General features: G+C 37.3%; 1 protein-coding gene across 1 annotated transcript in view; it reads left to right on the forward strand.

Annotated features, from left to right (window-relative positions):
- LOC132104013 (ribosome biogenesis protein bop1) overlaps positions 1–13,556 on the forward strand; it is a 76,906-nt gene extending 63,350 nt beyond the window's left edge. The window contains exons 11-16 of the mRNA XM_059509169.1: positions 6,161–6,293; positions 6,917–7,097; positions 7,587–7,878; positions 9,676–9,760; positions 9,932–10,039; positions 12,753–13,556. Coding sequence (XP_059365152.1) covers positions 6,161–6,293; positions 6,917–7,097; positions 7,587–7,878; positions 9,676–9,760; positions 9,932–10,039; positions 12,753–12,906 — 953 coding nt within the window. The 3' untranslated portion in view covers positions 12,907–13,556. The remainder of the gene's footprint in view (positions 1–6,160; positions 6,294–6,916; positions 7,098–7,586; positions 7,879–9,675; positions 9,761–9,931; positions 10,040–12,752) is intronic.
- Positions 13,557–16,068: the final 2,512 nt, after the last annotated feature.

A 16,068-nucleotide genomic window follows, 5' to 3' on the forward strand; every position in this document is an offset into this window, starting at 1 on the left:
GAGAGATGAGATGAGAGCCAGGATGAGCACAGATGCGCCTGAAATGTCCATATTCACTGGCGCTCCAAAACACTGATAAATCAGTCACGATCCACTCATGATAGGTCTCCTTTTCCTCCATTCTAGATGGATTTCGGTTTTATTTTTATAGGTTTTGGCAGCACGTCCCTATTGTTAGCCACTTCATGAAGTGACTTCATTTGTTGACGGTTCTGTTTTGAGTTATTTGTCCTTTTGAATGCAGGACAAACACTTTTTTAATCGTTTTAATCTTGATTCTTTTTTTGAAAAGAAAACAAACAAAAAAATGTTTTTAAGACTGTTATTTCTATATTTTGCTGTAGTGTGTCAGTAGGAAATGTCAGTTTCATTTCCAAACATTTCTTTTGCCATTAATTGTAATAATCCACTGAGGGTTTTTTTGCTCAAGGAGTCTGACAACAGCCAGTGCTCCACAGAGATCTGATCTCACCATCATCCAGTCTGACTTTTCACAGTACTGGAGCCTTGCAGGTAGGTCTCTTGGAGCATCTTGGAGTCAATGCCACAGTTTTTCTGGATTTAGTCTTTCTCAGTTTGTTCTGTTTCTTCATCTAATCCCTGACAGACTGGATGATGGTGAGATCAGATCTCTGTGTGGAGCACTGCCTGTTATCAGAATCTTTGTGCAAAAAAAAATTCAAGATAAAAATAACTGTCTTAAAATTATTTATTTGTTGTTGAAAATACTAATGGCCTAAGACTTTTGCTGAACTGTATATTTTTTAATCATAACATTATTTTAAAGGATATAAAACAAATCGAACACTTTTTAAATCTCTGTTTTCCCCCATTATAAAGAGAAAATGTGATTCCAGTTCTGGGAGGATTATATGTTTAGGTCTAAAAAGATTTCATACATAATGGAGGAAAGGCCTCTCTTGAGTGCAGTCTGTTGATCATTATCCGTATTTTAGGTTCGTGGTCCTTTAGATACATAAATGCACGCTATAACCCATCGTATTCCCTCAGTAGGGCCGGCATCTGATTGCTATTAACTTGAGGGGGATATAAATTACTCGAACGAAGCGAGTAGAAAGCATTATTTTAATAACACATGCAGTCAATTTCACTCAGCGTTAGCGATGGGAGCGGCACAGCCAAATCCACAGAAACCAAATGATATTCGTACTGTATGAAAATGCGGTTGAATTTGCCCGTCTGATTTGAATGTGGTGATCCAGGTAACAATACAGGCCTTTCAGCTGCACAATGGAAATGGTTTCCCAGAATGCTTTGCAGTTGGGGTTCAAATAAGGCAGATAAGCAGGAGGAAAGAGCAGAAAGAGGCTGGTTGCATTTTTCGAGGCAATATCTGCTCAGCCTTCCATAACAAAGAACTTCATGAAGTGCATATGCAAAACCACTACAGTGAGGGGTTTCTCTTTTGTCTAGCTATAAAATATATTAAAGCAGTAATAAAATGCTCTTTCCCACAGTAAAAATTGGCAGTTGACAACCTCCCAGGCATCACAACCCTTCTCGCCCTGAGCCTGCCCTACTTTCCTTGGGTTAATTTGGGGTGTGATCATTTCTTCCATTATCAAAGCATTGAGACTTTGTTCAGTCTCTGCATCCTGGGTTTTCCAATTTTGTGTTTGCTGATTTGGGAGTTGCAAGTCACAAAAGTTTTTTTGAGGAGGTTGTGCAGCCAGTGGTTGTAAAACTGGGCAAATTTATTTTGAATGCCAGCATATGTCAGGAAACGCCAGCAATTCATTTTTCAGTTTTGTTTTTATTCTTGTTAGTGGTGTTTACCAGAGCAAGCATTATTAATACCAGTTATGAAACTTAAGGTTAGTGATTAGAGCAAACCTTTAACATTAAACTACTGTTCATAAATTTATGGGCGATAAGATATTATTAATGTTTTCAAAAGAAGTCACTTTTGCTCACCAAGGCTGGATTTATTTGATCAGAAGAAACAGTAATTTTGTGAAATATTAGTGCAGATTATTTCAAATAACGTTTTTTTGTTGTTTTAAAATGTGATGCAAACTGAATTTCAGCAGTCTTTACTTCAGTCTTCAATTTCACATGATCCTTCAGAAATCATTTTAATTTGCTAATGTGCTGCTTGGGAAATATGTATTATTACCAGTGTAGAAAATTATATAATCAGTAATAAGGTTGTGGAAACCGCAATATGCTTGATTTCAGGATTCTTTGATGAATAGAAAGTTTATTTGAAATGTCAAACTTTTTCAAAAACATTATTAAAGTTTTTACCATCACTTTTGATCGCTTTATGCGTCCTTGCTGAATAAAAGTATTAATTTATTTCCCCCCAAAAAAAGTACTGACCCCAGACTTCAATTTAACAGTAATTTAATTATCAATTATCAAACTTTGTCAATAGACAATGATAGATGATAAAACAGTGGGGGAAAAAACACACGGAAGAGAACATTTTCAGAAGATGTAAAAATAAAAAAATAAAAAATTCTGGAGACTTCCAAAATGCAGCAATGATGAGAATCTCCCAAGAATTTGTTTTTACAGACTTGCAAAATGAAAACGCTGCAATTACAGCACGTGAAACCTACAGTTACAGTTTTTGCGCTGTAGTCAGATTGCAGTCTATGACATGAGAGAATGCGGTGAAGAAGGGCTGAGGTTACACGACTGTGTACATATTTACTTTTACAGAGCTCGATCATGTCCTGAGAGCCTCAAACGGCATTCCCCACTAATGATGTGGCAATACGAATACGAGCGGTGACATTATAAACTCCAGCATGACACTGTCACTCAGGACACGTGAACTCACTGTGATCCACATTCTGTTTGAATCATTTCTGAAGACTCGTTTATTTGGGATATGGGTGTTTTGAACAGACTTAAAGTGTGAGGTTGAGACTTGTTTACGATTTAGATTTTTTTTTTTTAAATATTACTGTTTTTGACTATATACTGTATATTTGACTATATACTGTATATAGACAAACTGAAACCATCTGTTTTTAATCGTCCCATTTAACACTAAGCATTAATAGAAGTGAAAATGTGAGAAAAAAGGTAGATCGATAGATAGAGAAACTCCATGAGAATTGAATCTTGGCGTGAACATTGGGTGCATTTGTAAAGTTGGAGTTAAAAAAAAGGAAGCTCTTGGGTGCCGCCTGAAAACACAACTACAAATTAACAGAGCGGCTAAAAGAGATCCGAGTGGTTGTCGGGGAGCCCTGCTCAGCCACAGGAAGTGCTTATGCCTCAGATCCATACACTCCCAAAAACACGCTACACAACACACTCAAGACCCTGTGTAAGAAACCCTGGACATTTCAGGGTATAAACTGAGAAATACAGGTTTTAAGGAGTTTCATCACATAACATTTTAAGTTTGTGGGTGTTTTTTGAGTAGTCATACAATTGTACAAAATTGTAGGCTTTTTACATTAATAATACATGTCTTGGAGATTGATTTTGAACAGTTGTGAACAATTGAAGCAAACTTTTAATTAAGTCTGCTCCATTTGTCCTTTACATGAGCTGTTACCTATGAATTCAAGTCCTGACGTTCCTATTAGAATATCCTATTTCACTTGTTTCAGTTGTAAAATGGGTTGCTAATGTTGTTTCCCGTTGACTTTAACATCTAATTTCTGTCATCCTTTGGAACACATTACTATATTTTTTGCCATTTGCCAAGTGCCATTACTGTCCTATAAAATGGACTTTTAATATTTTTGCAGCTTTTTCCCGTCCATAAAGGCAAATATTACAGTCATTCCCATCTTATTTATGGTCTCCATCCATGTTTGAGCATCTACAGGAAAGTCTTGGTGTCCCCTGCATCACACAGGCCTCTCTGACCGCCAGCGGGTGACCGCCGCAGAGTCCGTCCCTCCTGCTATATCTGTCGCCATACAGCTCAATACTTAAAAAGTAATTATGGGTTTTGGAGTTATTACACTCCACCAACCAGGCCCGGCCCATTTTCCCCGTGTTGTTTTCACTGCGTTTATGAAGCATGCAGGTATAAAAGTTAAAATGAGATTTTACGGCAGCTTATGATGTTGTATGGCTGATACGTCTGGAGCTGTTAAATGAAACAGAGCAGTTACCTCTTAGAAAAGTTTTTTTAAAGTGATTTTAAAGAGAAATTATGCATTGTGTTAATAAATCATATTATGCCATCATGAAAATAAATATATTTTAATATGTTATAATTACATGACTTCATAATGTGGATAGGGATAGAATCATGCTTTAAAGGGATCATAAGATAAGATAAGCTAAAAAGAACATTATTTTGTGTATTTGGTGTATGCAATGTAATGCAATGCAATGCGGTTTAAGGTTAAAAATATATATTTTCCATATAATGCACATTATTGTTTCTCCTCTATACCCTGCCTTCTGAAACGTGGCGATTTTTACAAAGCTCATCATCCTGAAAAAGCAAGATGTGCTCTGATTGGCCAGCTATCCAGCGCTTTGTGATTGGCCGATTGCCCTTAACATTCTATGCCATCTCCCAGGCCAGAAGCACGAGACTCAGTCCAGCTGCACTGCTCGTGCACATCCCATCATCGGTTCTCTTTTAGCAGCTCAGTCAATGTACTGTTAGGAGTAACTGAATAACTCAGGATGTTGGTTTATTACGCATCAGAGGGAGTGTAAGGCATGTTTATAAACCGGAAAGTGAAAGTCGTGACATTTGCCAAGTATGGTAACCCATACTCGGAATTGGTGCTCTGCATTTAACCCATCCAAGTGCACACACACACAGCAGTGAGAAGTGAACACACCGTGAACACACACCCGGAGCAGTGGGCAGCTATATATCACAGCTGCCCTCTTAACATGTGAAGTGAAGTGACATACAGCCAAGTATGGTGAACCATACTCAGAATTTGTGCTCCGCATTTAACCCATCCAAAGTGCACGCACACAGCAGTGAACACACACCCAGAGCAGTGGGCAGCCATTTATGCTGCGGCACCCGGGGAGCAGTTGGGGGTTCAGTGCCTTGCTCAAGGGCACCTAAGTCATGGTATTGCCTGCCCGAGACTCGAACCCACAACCCTAGGGTTAGGAGTCAAACTCTCTAACCACTAGGCGAACGATTCAGTTCGATTTGGTGAACTGGTTCGACCGGTTCACTAAGAAGATCCGGTTAAATAGAAAGATTCGTTAGTGATCCGGACATCAGTAAATGAGACAAAACCCATTACAAACGAGGCATTTGTTGCATCCAGTTGGGACATAATTGTCTTTTTACGCGTTGCGTATCGTGGTGTGTAAACAAAACCATGCATTTGTGATCTGAGAAACAACAAACAAGCCTACTCTACACTGCTCAAAACTCGCGTTTGAATCATCATTGGCAAATCATGTAAATATAAATAACATACAGACTGTGAGTCAAAAGCACCAGACTGTCCTTGCAACGTTTAAACTGCCCCACTTTATAGAAACAGCCGTTGTGCCACAGATGCATTGCAGGTTACTGGTTCAGTAAACAGTCCTCATCCTCCATAAAATGTGCAGAAAAAGAAATATTCTAACATATGGTAAGCTAGACATCAGCTGTTCATTTTTATTCATACTGTATGTATATGTGAGGAAATAAATGTCTCTCGTTTTGAATAATGACTGTATAACAGCAGTAGCACACAAACTTTAAACACACGGCTTCTCTTTGTCTGTCACCTTTCATAATCTAGTATTATTATAGTGCACTCGTGCCAAAGTGCTACAGTGTGTGTCACAGTGGTTGTGTAGCGTGAGGATGAGTTATCCTCCATGTGTGCTGCTGAGAGAGGAAGTGCCGTAGAGCTGACAGAACGCTTTAGTTGTGCCAGAGACCCGAGCGTCTGTGTCCTCTCAGCTGTTCAGACGATGAGACACAAACCTGCGCACATTTGCAGAACCATATTAAACACATATTTAAACGTAATCAGTGTCATTAAAGAATTAGTTTACTTTCAAATTAACATTTCCTGATAATTTACTCATCCCCATGTTATCCAAGATGTTTACATCTTTCTTCAGTCGTAAAGAAATTGTTTTTTGATGAAAATATTCCAGGATTATTCTCCTTATAGTGGACTTCAGAGGCTACATGTACCAAACAGTTTAAGTAAAGGTTTTTGTTTTGACCCTTTGACCTCAGGCTCTGATGACTGTACAGTGCGTTTCTGGGAGGTCAGTACGGCGCGCTGCCTGAAGACAGTAGAGGTGGGCGGAGCCGTGAAGGGTGTGGCCTGGAATCCCAATCCGTCAATCTCTCTGGTCGCCATCAGCTAGTAAGACCCGCCTCATTTTCTCTTATAACCTGCATATGAATATTAATTTAATGTTCATCTGTATGTTTTGTAACATTCAGTATGTATTGTATATTATTTGACAGCAGATGATTTACAGGATTTAATTTTAATAATTGTAGAGCCTGATTATTTAGTTAGTGTTAGTTTAGGAAGCCTCAGAAAAGACTGAGTATAAGAATCTCAAATGTTCCTTAAACATTCTTATGTTAGTTATTTGATTAATAGTTATTCAGATGGGTGAATAGGTAGGATGCATGGATGCTTAGACACTCTGAGATTGGTTAAATAAATGTTAAATAATTTGCTAGGTTGGTTGCCTAGATAGTCAGGTCAGTTGGATGGGTGGATGATGGATGCATAGGAAAAAAGGTTTTTGGTCAGATAGACAGACAGATGGATGTCTGCATAGATGATGGATGGATGGACAGATGGATGGAAGCATAGACAAAGGACTTTTGGTCAGACAGATGGATGCATGGATGGTTAAATATGGGTAAATAGGTAGGTAGGTTAGATACATGGACGTAGATGGTTCGATAAACAGCTTGTGTTATCAGATGAATGGAGAAATAGCGGAGACTGAACATGATGTTTGTGTGCAGTGATGACAATGTTGTCCTATTGAACCCTGGTCTGGGTGACCGGCTGGTTTACACTGCTACGGATCAGCTGATCTCTTCCTATGAGGAGCCAGAGGAAGTAAAGGATCAGTCTGTTCAGTGGGCCGTGGCAGAGGGCGAAGGTCACGAGCAGGGTCACCGCCTCATCCTCAAACACCCCAAGGTAATCAAAGCACATACAAACACACCACCACGATCTGTTTATATATTAATGAGAATGACATCTTCACGATAACCATTAGCAGGTCAGATTTATCCTCTGTTCAAGTCGGTATTTTCCAGTTAACAATAGAAATGAAAGTCGTTTTTTCCTTCTCTTGTCCCCTCTGAGAGCGTCCGTGTGTCTCTCACGTGAGCCGCAGCCAGAGGCTTTTAACTATTGGCAGAAGCAGCAAGCCTGTGGTTGTCTTTTTCCTGAAATGGAAAGAAATTTAAGACGCCTCTAGTGTCCAATTAAAACTACTGGAAAAAGCAAAGAAGTGACTCGCGTTGGCAAACTGGCAGAGGCCAAGCCGGCGTTAATAACAGCAGTAAATTTAGTCCCAGCGTGTCTTTGAGGTTATAATTGGATTAATCGTCTGTGGATGTACCGCAGAATGACTTTGACCTCTGACCTCTAGCTTCCCGCTTTCTCTCTCTTCTCTCTCTGAAGGCCGTGAGGCAGGTGACGTGGCACGGGAAAGGCGACTACCTGGCATGCGTCATCCCTGACAATGGCAGCAGCCTCCAGGTGGTCATCCACCAGGTGAGCAAACGCAGGACCCAGAACCCCTTCCGCAAGAACAAGGGTCTGGTGCAGTGTGTGTCCTTCCACCCCATCAGGCCTTATTTCTTCGTGGCTACGCAGCGCTACGTGCGAGTGTATAACCTCATCAAACAGGAGCTCACCAAGAAGCTGATGGCCAACTGCAAATGGATTTCAAGCATGGCCATCCACCCGGGAGGTGAGTAACTGGACGTTTCTGAAAGGGTCACCATCATTTCATTCAAAACCTGACTGACTTTCTTTCAAAGAAGAAGATGTTTTGGAGAATCACCTATGAATTTCCAATGCAATGAAAGCATATTTAGGCTGTCTAGTTAAAAATGCAGAGTAAAAGTCCAGTCACATTTACTGTTACTCAACAAAATTTTGTTAAATTATAATAAAATTAAGTCGTTTTAATGGGAATTTTGTCTGAACATACTGTGTAAAAAAAAAAAAAATTAACCATGTAGATTCTTAAATTTTTCATTATATATTGAAACTTAAATATTATGCAATTATCCATTTAAATGATGGCTGTTTGAAAAGCAGTTATTTAGACTTTGTAGCTTTAGGTGTTTATTAGGTCGTCATTATATAGTTCATAAAATTTTTATTTTCTTTCATCTGTCTTTCAATCGTTTTTTGATTGTCCCGTCTTCTGAAGCAATGTTATAGTTTGTTTTTAAGGAATAAATTGAAATTCAGGCCGTAGCTCTCCAATCTCATTTGTTTGCTTGAATTAAACTTTAAAATGTGCCAGGTTTCTTATTGTTGGTAGCTGCTTCCATCCAAAGTGTGAATTTAATTTATATAAAAATTATAATATTGCAAAAATAATTTGTAAATAAAGTTTACATCCTGCAAGTTTAAAAGAACAAAATCATGAAAATCAAAATTGGCACCAGTGTTATTTAGTATTATTTATGTATTATTATTATTTAGTATTATATACATATTAATATACTATTTATTTATAAATTATCTTTTTATTTTTATTTTAAGTTTTAGTCATTTTATTTTGTTTTTTTATTTATATTTCTGTTTAACTTTATTTCATTTTGTCTTTTAGTAATTTTAGTACTTAAACTTATTTGATTTCGGTTAAATTATTTTTAATCATTTAATTTAACAATGAACCACCTTGATTGGCACACACATGGAAAAATGTTAGTCACTCTTTTATTAAATATAATTTATGGTGAACATCATGTTTGCTAGCAATTAGCAGCAGATGCCGTATTTCTTGCAACATTACTTTTTTGATGTGCATCTGAGAATTTATCCTGTATATGTTATCTTAGTTTTGGCACATTTGCTTATCTCAAGCTTGCGTTGTGAACATTTTCTTTGAATTTTGATGCTTCCATCCAGCAATTTTAGGCTCAAAATTTACATAAACATATGCTGAAAAAAACTTGATGTCAAAAACCATTGGTGTCCCTCATAACCAAATGTGATGAACAAAGTTAGTATTATTATGTCCAAATCAGATTTGAGAGCTACAGCAGAGAAGATGATTTTGAGTGAATGGTGATTTAAAATGTTGGTCTGTCGTATGACTTCAGATGGCTCACGTCGTATGGATTACTTTAATGGTGCTCTTTTGTCCTTTTGGGAGCTTTAGAGGTCCAGAATAGGGTTTAAATGAATGGAAAATATCAGCTTGGAGATTTTTAAAAAATACTTTGCATGAAGAAATTAAGTCATTGGTTTGGAATGAGATGAAAAAATGAGAAGAAAATCATTTTTGGGTAAACGACTATGAACATTAACCTCTTTCGGTGACCTTTGAAATGAAATCTGGCAGCTTTCTTCAGCCTGTTACGGTATGTTATATAAAAGTGAGTCTCTGGAGGTGACCAGAGGAAAGTTATTCTGGCTTAATATTAGTCTTGGTTTCTCAAAAATATCCCTAAAGTGACATGTGAAATCAGTGAGCACTCTCTGGATATCAGATGTCATTCGTTTGCCCTCTTTTACCCATTTTCCACAGGCGACAACGTGATATGCGGTAGCTACGACTGTCGTCTGGCCTGGTTCGATCTGGACCTGTCCACGAAACCGTACAAAGTTCTCCGGTGAGTCAGCACAAGCAGGTTTTTATAATTTGGCCAGTCTTGGGCAGACTCGAGGGAAATTGTTGGTAATGATGGCCTGTCAAATGAATGAATGTCTCCTTTTGGGACTTGGAGAGGTTCTGTGTAACGTCCCTCTGCTGACGGGTCTGTCTTGTGTCTCTGTCCTCGCAGACATCATAAGAAGGCTCTGAGGAGCGTGGCCTACCACAGGCACTACCCGCTGTTCGCATCCGGCTCTGATGACGGCAGTGTCATCGTCTGTCACGGGATGGTCTACAAGTGAGTCTGATCATCTTCCTGTCCGGGTTATGTTTCACTTTTTCCCAGTGTCAATTTAGACTGCTCGGTTCTCTCTTTTTTTGATTTTCTAATCCCTCTCCGTTTTTTGGCTGTTTTTTTAAAAGCATACTAGCTGTAAATAATATGAGTACTGTGCATAATGCATGCCGTAAGCTAATTTTCTCAGTTTATTATACCTGGGTGAGTATGTGCAGGATACATTAGGGTCTATTTCAAAGAATACTGTATTCCACAATGCTATGTGGTTAACTTTCCATTTCCGGTGTAAAAAATAAACTAGAAGTAATATTATATGTAATTTCTAACATCTTTCTAAAGTCTGTTTCAGTGGACTGGTCATGTGACAGGGAAGCATACTACTGTTTAAAAGATTTATTGCGTAATTATGCAGACCGTTTCACTTATTTTTTAAATCACAGGCAGTATACAGGATATGCTGTGCTATGTTTAGTTAGCTAGTATTTCATTTTGAACCGTTATATACTAATGTAGTGCATACTGTGCAGTATGTGTACTGCTGACTACTTTAATATATTTATAGTAATTAAACATCATAAATTAACGTAATATAATTTTTTGCAGTGATCAAAAATAAAAAACATTGTGTGTGTGTGTAATGCTGGCTAGTTTAAATATATACATTTTAATAATTAAATATAAATCAAATGTTACCATTTTTTGCAGTATGTAGTGATGTCATGTTTCTGTCTAATGCTGGATAGTTTAAATGTATAAATATTCATTAGTTAATATAAATATATTAGAATTTTATGCAATAATAAATATTTCAAACTTAATGTTTGTGGTTACTGCCAACCACTTTAAATAATCATTTTGAATAAATATATAATAGAATATAAATATTTTAAGGTTTTATATATTTCATGTTTAATTCTTGAGTTGCATCCAGTCATCATTGTTTTAAATTGAAAGTATGATTTATTTTGATGATTGTATTTTGAAGAATGTTGATAATCAAGAAGTTGCTGTGAGCCATTGACTTCCATAGTATTTTTTTTTTCCACACTATGGAAGTAAACGACTACGGGCAACTCTTTTAATTTGCTACAAGTAAAGTCAAGTGCATTGCATTGTAGGAAACTATAGACTGTGCAGTGTAATGGTTATGTACTGCACATTTTAGTGCATATAGAAACCTTGCATATTTCTACAGAGTGCAAATACTGCATAAATAGTGTGAGTAGTATGGTGATATGCTGTTCTGAACACAGTCTGTCTCTTTTAACACGGTGTAGTTCTCGCGTTTCTGTCTTCTCATTCTGTCTGTCTGTTTCTCTTGGGCACATGTCCAGTGTATCTGCAGGGGTAGACTATCATTCCTGCAGTTTGGTCAGGAGCGATCTTTGAGCAGAACTAATGATCCGTGTACGGTGGAGGGCAAGCGAGATCTGGGTGAAAAGCCTTCATCAGCTGGCCTTAATAGATCTCTTTATACTCAAACTGAGGATGTCATGTTATTTTTCCACTTCTTACTTTCCCCAGTCAAACTGTTGATGCATATACAGCAAACCATATTTCCAGAATTCACTGTTTTATGGCCCTCAGATAGTTGGAAGGAATGGCCAGCAGTTTTAACCATAAAGTTTGGATTGAGAAAAGGGAACTGTTTTCATTGGAATGGGACAGGATGGTTTACTAAGCTAAAAATAAGAGTAGAAATAGTAAAGTAGATTAGATTAGTGAGGTCTGCAAGCAGTTTACACCGTTTTTATTTTGTATTTGAGCTTTAATATTTAAGTGTTAATGTTGAAATTAAAAACTAACTTGCTGAATGGTTTTGTTTTATTTTACCATCTTTCAAGTTGAAATACATCTTTGATAAGCAAGCATACTAACTTTTGATACATTTTTGTTAGAAACAATTTGTGAATTTTGTTTAAATGGTTACATTTGTGGTCAAAATGACACATTTTTATAAACCATTTTGACATATTTGTTTTTTACTCTATATGAATTATTACAGTAGTCAGAATGTAATAATTTCATAAATGTATTAAAAAAATTAAAACAATAAAATCTGTGCATAAGATGTTTAAAATATCTTAGCATTTAAATTTAATACATTTAGTGATTTAATCATTTAAAAAAATAATCTGTACATGAGACATTTATAAAGTTTTCAGTATTAAAATTAAAAATGTAATATTAAAGATTATATATTTTTTTTAATTGCACAATAGTATTTAAATGTAATTTAAAATGTACAGATTTGGGTTTTATTAATTGTATTACATTAATACTGAAAATATTAGATTTTTTTCAGAATTGAATAATTAGTAATTGTTTAAAAAAAATTATAAATAATAAAAACAATATGCACAGCACTTTCTTTTTAATGTAGTAAAATATAATGTAATATTTCATAATTGAAAACCATAAAATCTGTACGTAAAATACATTAAGGAAGCTGAAATAAATGAAGGCATGGTAAAATGTTTCAAAGATGGTTTTAATGTGTACTTCATACAACAACAAAAAAGTTTGAATCTGTTATGTTTAATAAAAATCAACTTGTGGTTCATAAAATTGCCCGTAGTTGAAGAAACATCCATTGGCAGAAAAGAATTCAGGAATTTAAAAACCGTTATTGAAGCCAGACTTCATGAAAATCATTATTCAGAGTCAGTTGTGAATAACACTAACCTTTCTAATGTCTGTGTTAATCCTACAGTGACTTGCTGCAGAATCCTCTGATTGTTCCAGTGAAGGTTCTGAAGGGTCACACCATCACTCATGATCTTGGGGTCCTCGATGTGACCTTCCACCCAACCCAACCCTGGGTGTTTTCCTCAGGGGCCGACGGAACAGTCCGTCTTTTCACCTAGAGAACAAAACGAAAACAGCCCTCCATCAGGAGCCACGACCTCGAGTTTTCGAAACCAGAAATTACACGCCAGTTACGAGTCGATGAGGTTTTTTAGATTCGCTGCTCTCCGAGGACATTGACATGTTGCTGGCAGGAATCAAGCGCCTGATCTGATATTGAACATGTCATTATAATGTGTTTTGAGCTATGTTTTGCCTTTTTTATGTTAGAAGAAAATACATCCACATTTCCACAGGACTCGAGTGCAGTGTAAAAAGGAAGACAGGTTTGGTTTCAAACCCAGAACCGTGTCCGCTCAGAAAGAGCCGTTTCCGTACCGGGCTGTCAGTGCCCCACAGCAAATCAAGCACAACTGCTAATCCTTGGACAAGGAAGCTGAATTTGAAATGAAACAATGTCCGATGTTGGGCCTTGCCAAAGGAAACAAGACATGAATCAAAGCTGCAGACGTCTGTCCTTCACTTACTCCTCCTGATGTTTTCTTAAACCACCTTCTGAAGCGTTTCATCCAAAAATGGCGCTACCATCAACTTCTACCAGCCTCAACGTGTCACTTATTTTTTACCCTCTACCTGTTCAGTTTTGAAATCTTTAACAGTTGTAATCCAGAAGAGTTACATTTTTTAATTAAACATAGTGTTTCTTGAAGAGTGTTTGGAGTTTGTTTTCTCTTTCCCTTCTGGTTTCACGCCGCAGGTCAGCGAGGGTGATTTTCAAGACTCCTGAATTATATGCAGCGTGAGTCTGGGAATTGGGTTTTTTTCCTCCGCGAGAGGCCCAGACGCCACTGATCAGACGGCAGTGTGTGTTATAGATCATATTTCGTGGAGGCCATCCACCTGCGGGTCCTTCTCTCTGTGAGCCTCTCTGTGTGAAGATTGCAGTCCTTTGTTAATTTCCCAGTATGTCCAGGGATGAAGTGTTTGTAGACCAGTGTAGATCAAATAATATTATCTCAGATTACAACACAAAATTGCTTGCCAAACATGAAAAGTACTGTAATAATTTATGAGGTATTTACATTGAAATACCTTCATTCTTTAGAAATAAGAGTGTTACGGTGTGGTTTCTATATTGCAGTAGTTGTTTGTTTCATAGTATCATTTTCAGAGTTATTTTTGCTGGAAATTTAGCATAAAGTAGTTTATATTTAATCACCATGTTGTTGTTGTTGTTGTTGTTTTTTAATTCAGATATTTAAATTGCTTACAAACCAAAAAAAAATGACTGCTGAAAACTAAGATGGTCTTGGCAGGTTTAAGCTGGTCTCCAAGTTTGACAAGATGCCCAAACCAACTCTAAAACCAGCCAACAGAGGACAGTTTAGGCAGTTTTTAGGGAATTCTTAACAAAAGAATTGGTGCAAGGGTGATTTGAAAAGAAAACTGTAAGAAGAGTTTCAACTCAAAATACTAAATAAATGAGTCGCATTTTAAGAAAAAAAATTAGCTAAATGGTTGAAGCCAGTGAGCTGAAACTAGTGAATTACAGCACAAAATGGGAAATGTCACCCTTTCCTTATTTCTTTTGTCACGTGACGTTCCGTTCTCTTTTCTTATTACTCATATTTCTTTGTCACTCTCAAATTTAAATGACCTAAAACATGCAAACAGGCTCTTGGATATGCATCTATCAAAGTATCAGATAATTTTACCACCTTGAATCTTAAACGATTCATCTTGTTAAAGGGGTCATATGACTGCTCAAAAGAAAAAAAAAAGAACATTATTAACGTGTATTTGGTGTAATGGAATGTGGTTTTGACGTTTAAGGTTCAAAAACACACTTCCCACATACTGTACATTATTGTTGCTCCTCTATGCCCCCGGGGAGCAGTTGGGGGTTCAGTGCCTTGCTCAAGGGCACCTCAGTGGTGGTATTGCCGGCCCAAGACTCAAACCCACAACCTTAGGAGTCAAACTCTCTCTAACCATTAGACCACGACTTCCCCAACATGTTGTGTTGTGTTGCGTATTGCACTGGGTTAACATAAAACCATGTCTGCATTTGTGATCGTAGAAACAACAAACAATAAGTGCTACTCTACACTGCTTAAAACTCACTTTTTAATCATCAAACAAATTCTTTAAATATGAAAACGTACTCACAGGTTGTGAGTGAGCATTATTTGAAATTAAAGGCTACTCTCACAGGAAACAGTCCTCGTCCTCTGTAAAATGTGTTGCACACGTTTAAATATTTGGTTTGAACTGTTCTGGAATAGTGTTGTAAATAAAGCTTAACCACTGATTTCTAATCATGTCCTCTTTTGTAAGGCCAAACAAAGTTTTTCCGCTTTCAAAAACGAAACACACAGTGACTTCACTACATGGTGGCGGCGGCAGCAACAATACTACAGCGAGAATAAAAGTTAAGCCTCCTTTGTGTGAACATTTGGGCGGTGTTATGCAAATATTCCCACAGAGTGACGTAGAGATGTTGGGGGTGTGTTTGAATGAGTGTTTGAGGGTGTGGATGAGCCCTAACTTTTATAAAGAATATCTCTTTTGGTTTGAGACTTTAGTCTTTGCAACTTTAGGGATCTTATCTATTCACAAACAGCTTGTAACACTCCAAAGAGATAGGAAAACTTGAAATCGCATCATATGACCCCTTTAAAGCTAAAGTGTTTTATTTTCAAAGACGATTCCTCTACGTCCACATAAATTTTGCACATATTACAAATTCTTCCAAAAAAATTATTATAATACAAGATACATAATGAAAAGCCAAATAATTGGTTTGATTCCCCAGTCACGCGATCATTTGTCACGACAGACACAATGAACGGCTGTGGTATTTTATCAGCGCTCATACTTCCATGCTGATTCAGCATTTATGGTCACTGACAGATTGCCAACCAGATGACCAGTCAGTGCTGAGTTTTTCAGTCGATCAGTTCAGCCAGAGTTGACGACGTTCACCGTGCCAAGCCAGTGGAGGGTAGCGCGTGCGTCTTGTCCTGTTAGGCGGCCCATTTGTCTGGATATTATTCTGTTATTTATATGATTAGGTTCCAGTACGCCAGGCACATTCTGATTTGGGGATGTCAGTTATCTAAAAATAACTTAAGAAATGGTCATTGTCAGCACTCCAGTGGTTTTCCTCAACTCTACAAAAACATGAATGCGGTAGCAGTAATTCAGTGGAACATTTTCCT

This window comes from Carassius carassius, chromosome 25 (assembly GCF_963082965.1).
Source record: "Carassius carassius chromosome 25, fCarCar2.1, whole genome shotgun sequence".
NCBI classification, from domain to species: Eukaryota; Metazoa; Chordata; class Actinopteri; order Cypriniformes; family Cyprinidae; genus Carassius; species Carassius carassius.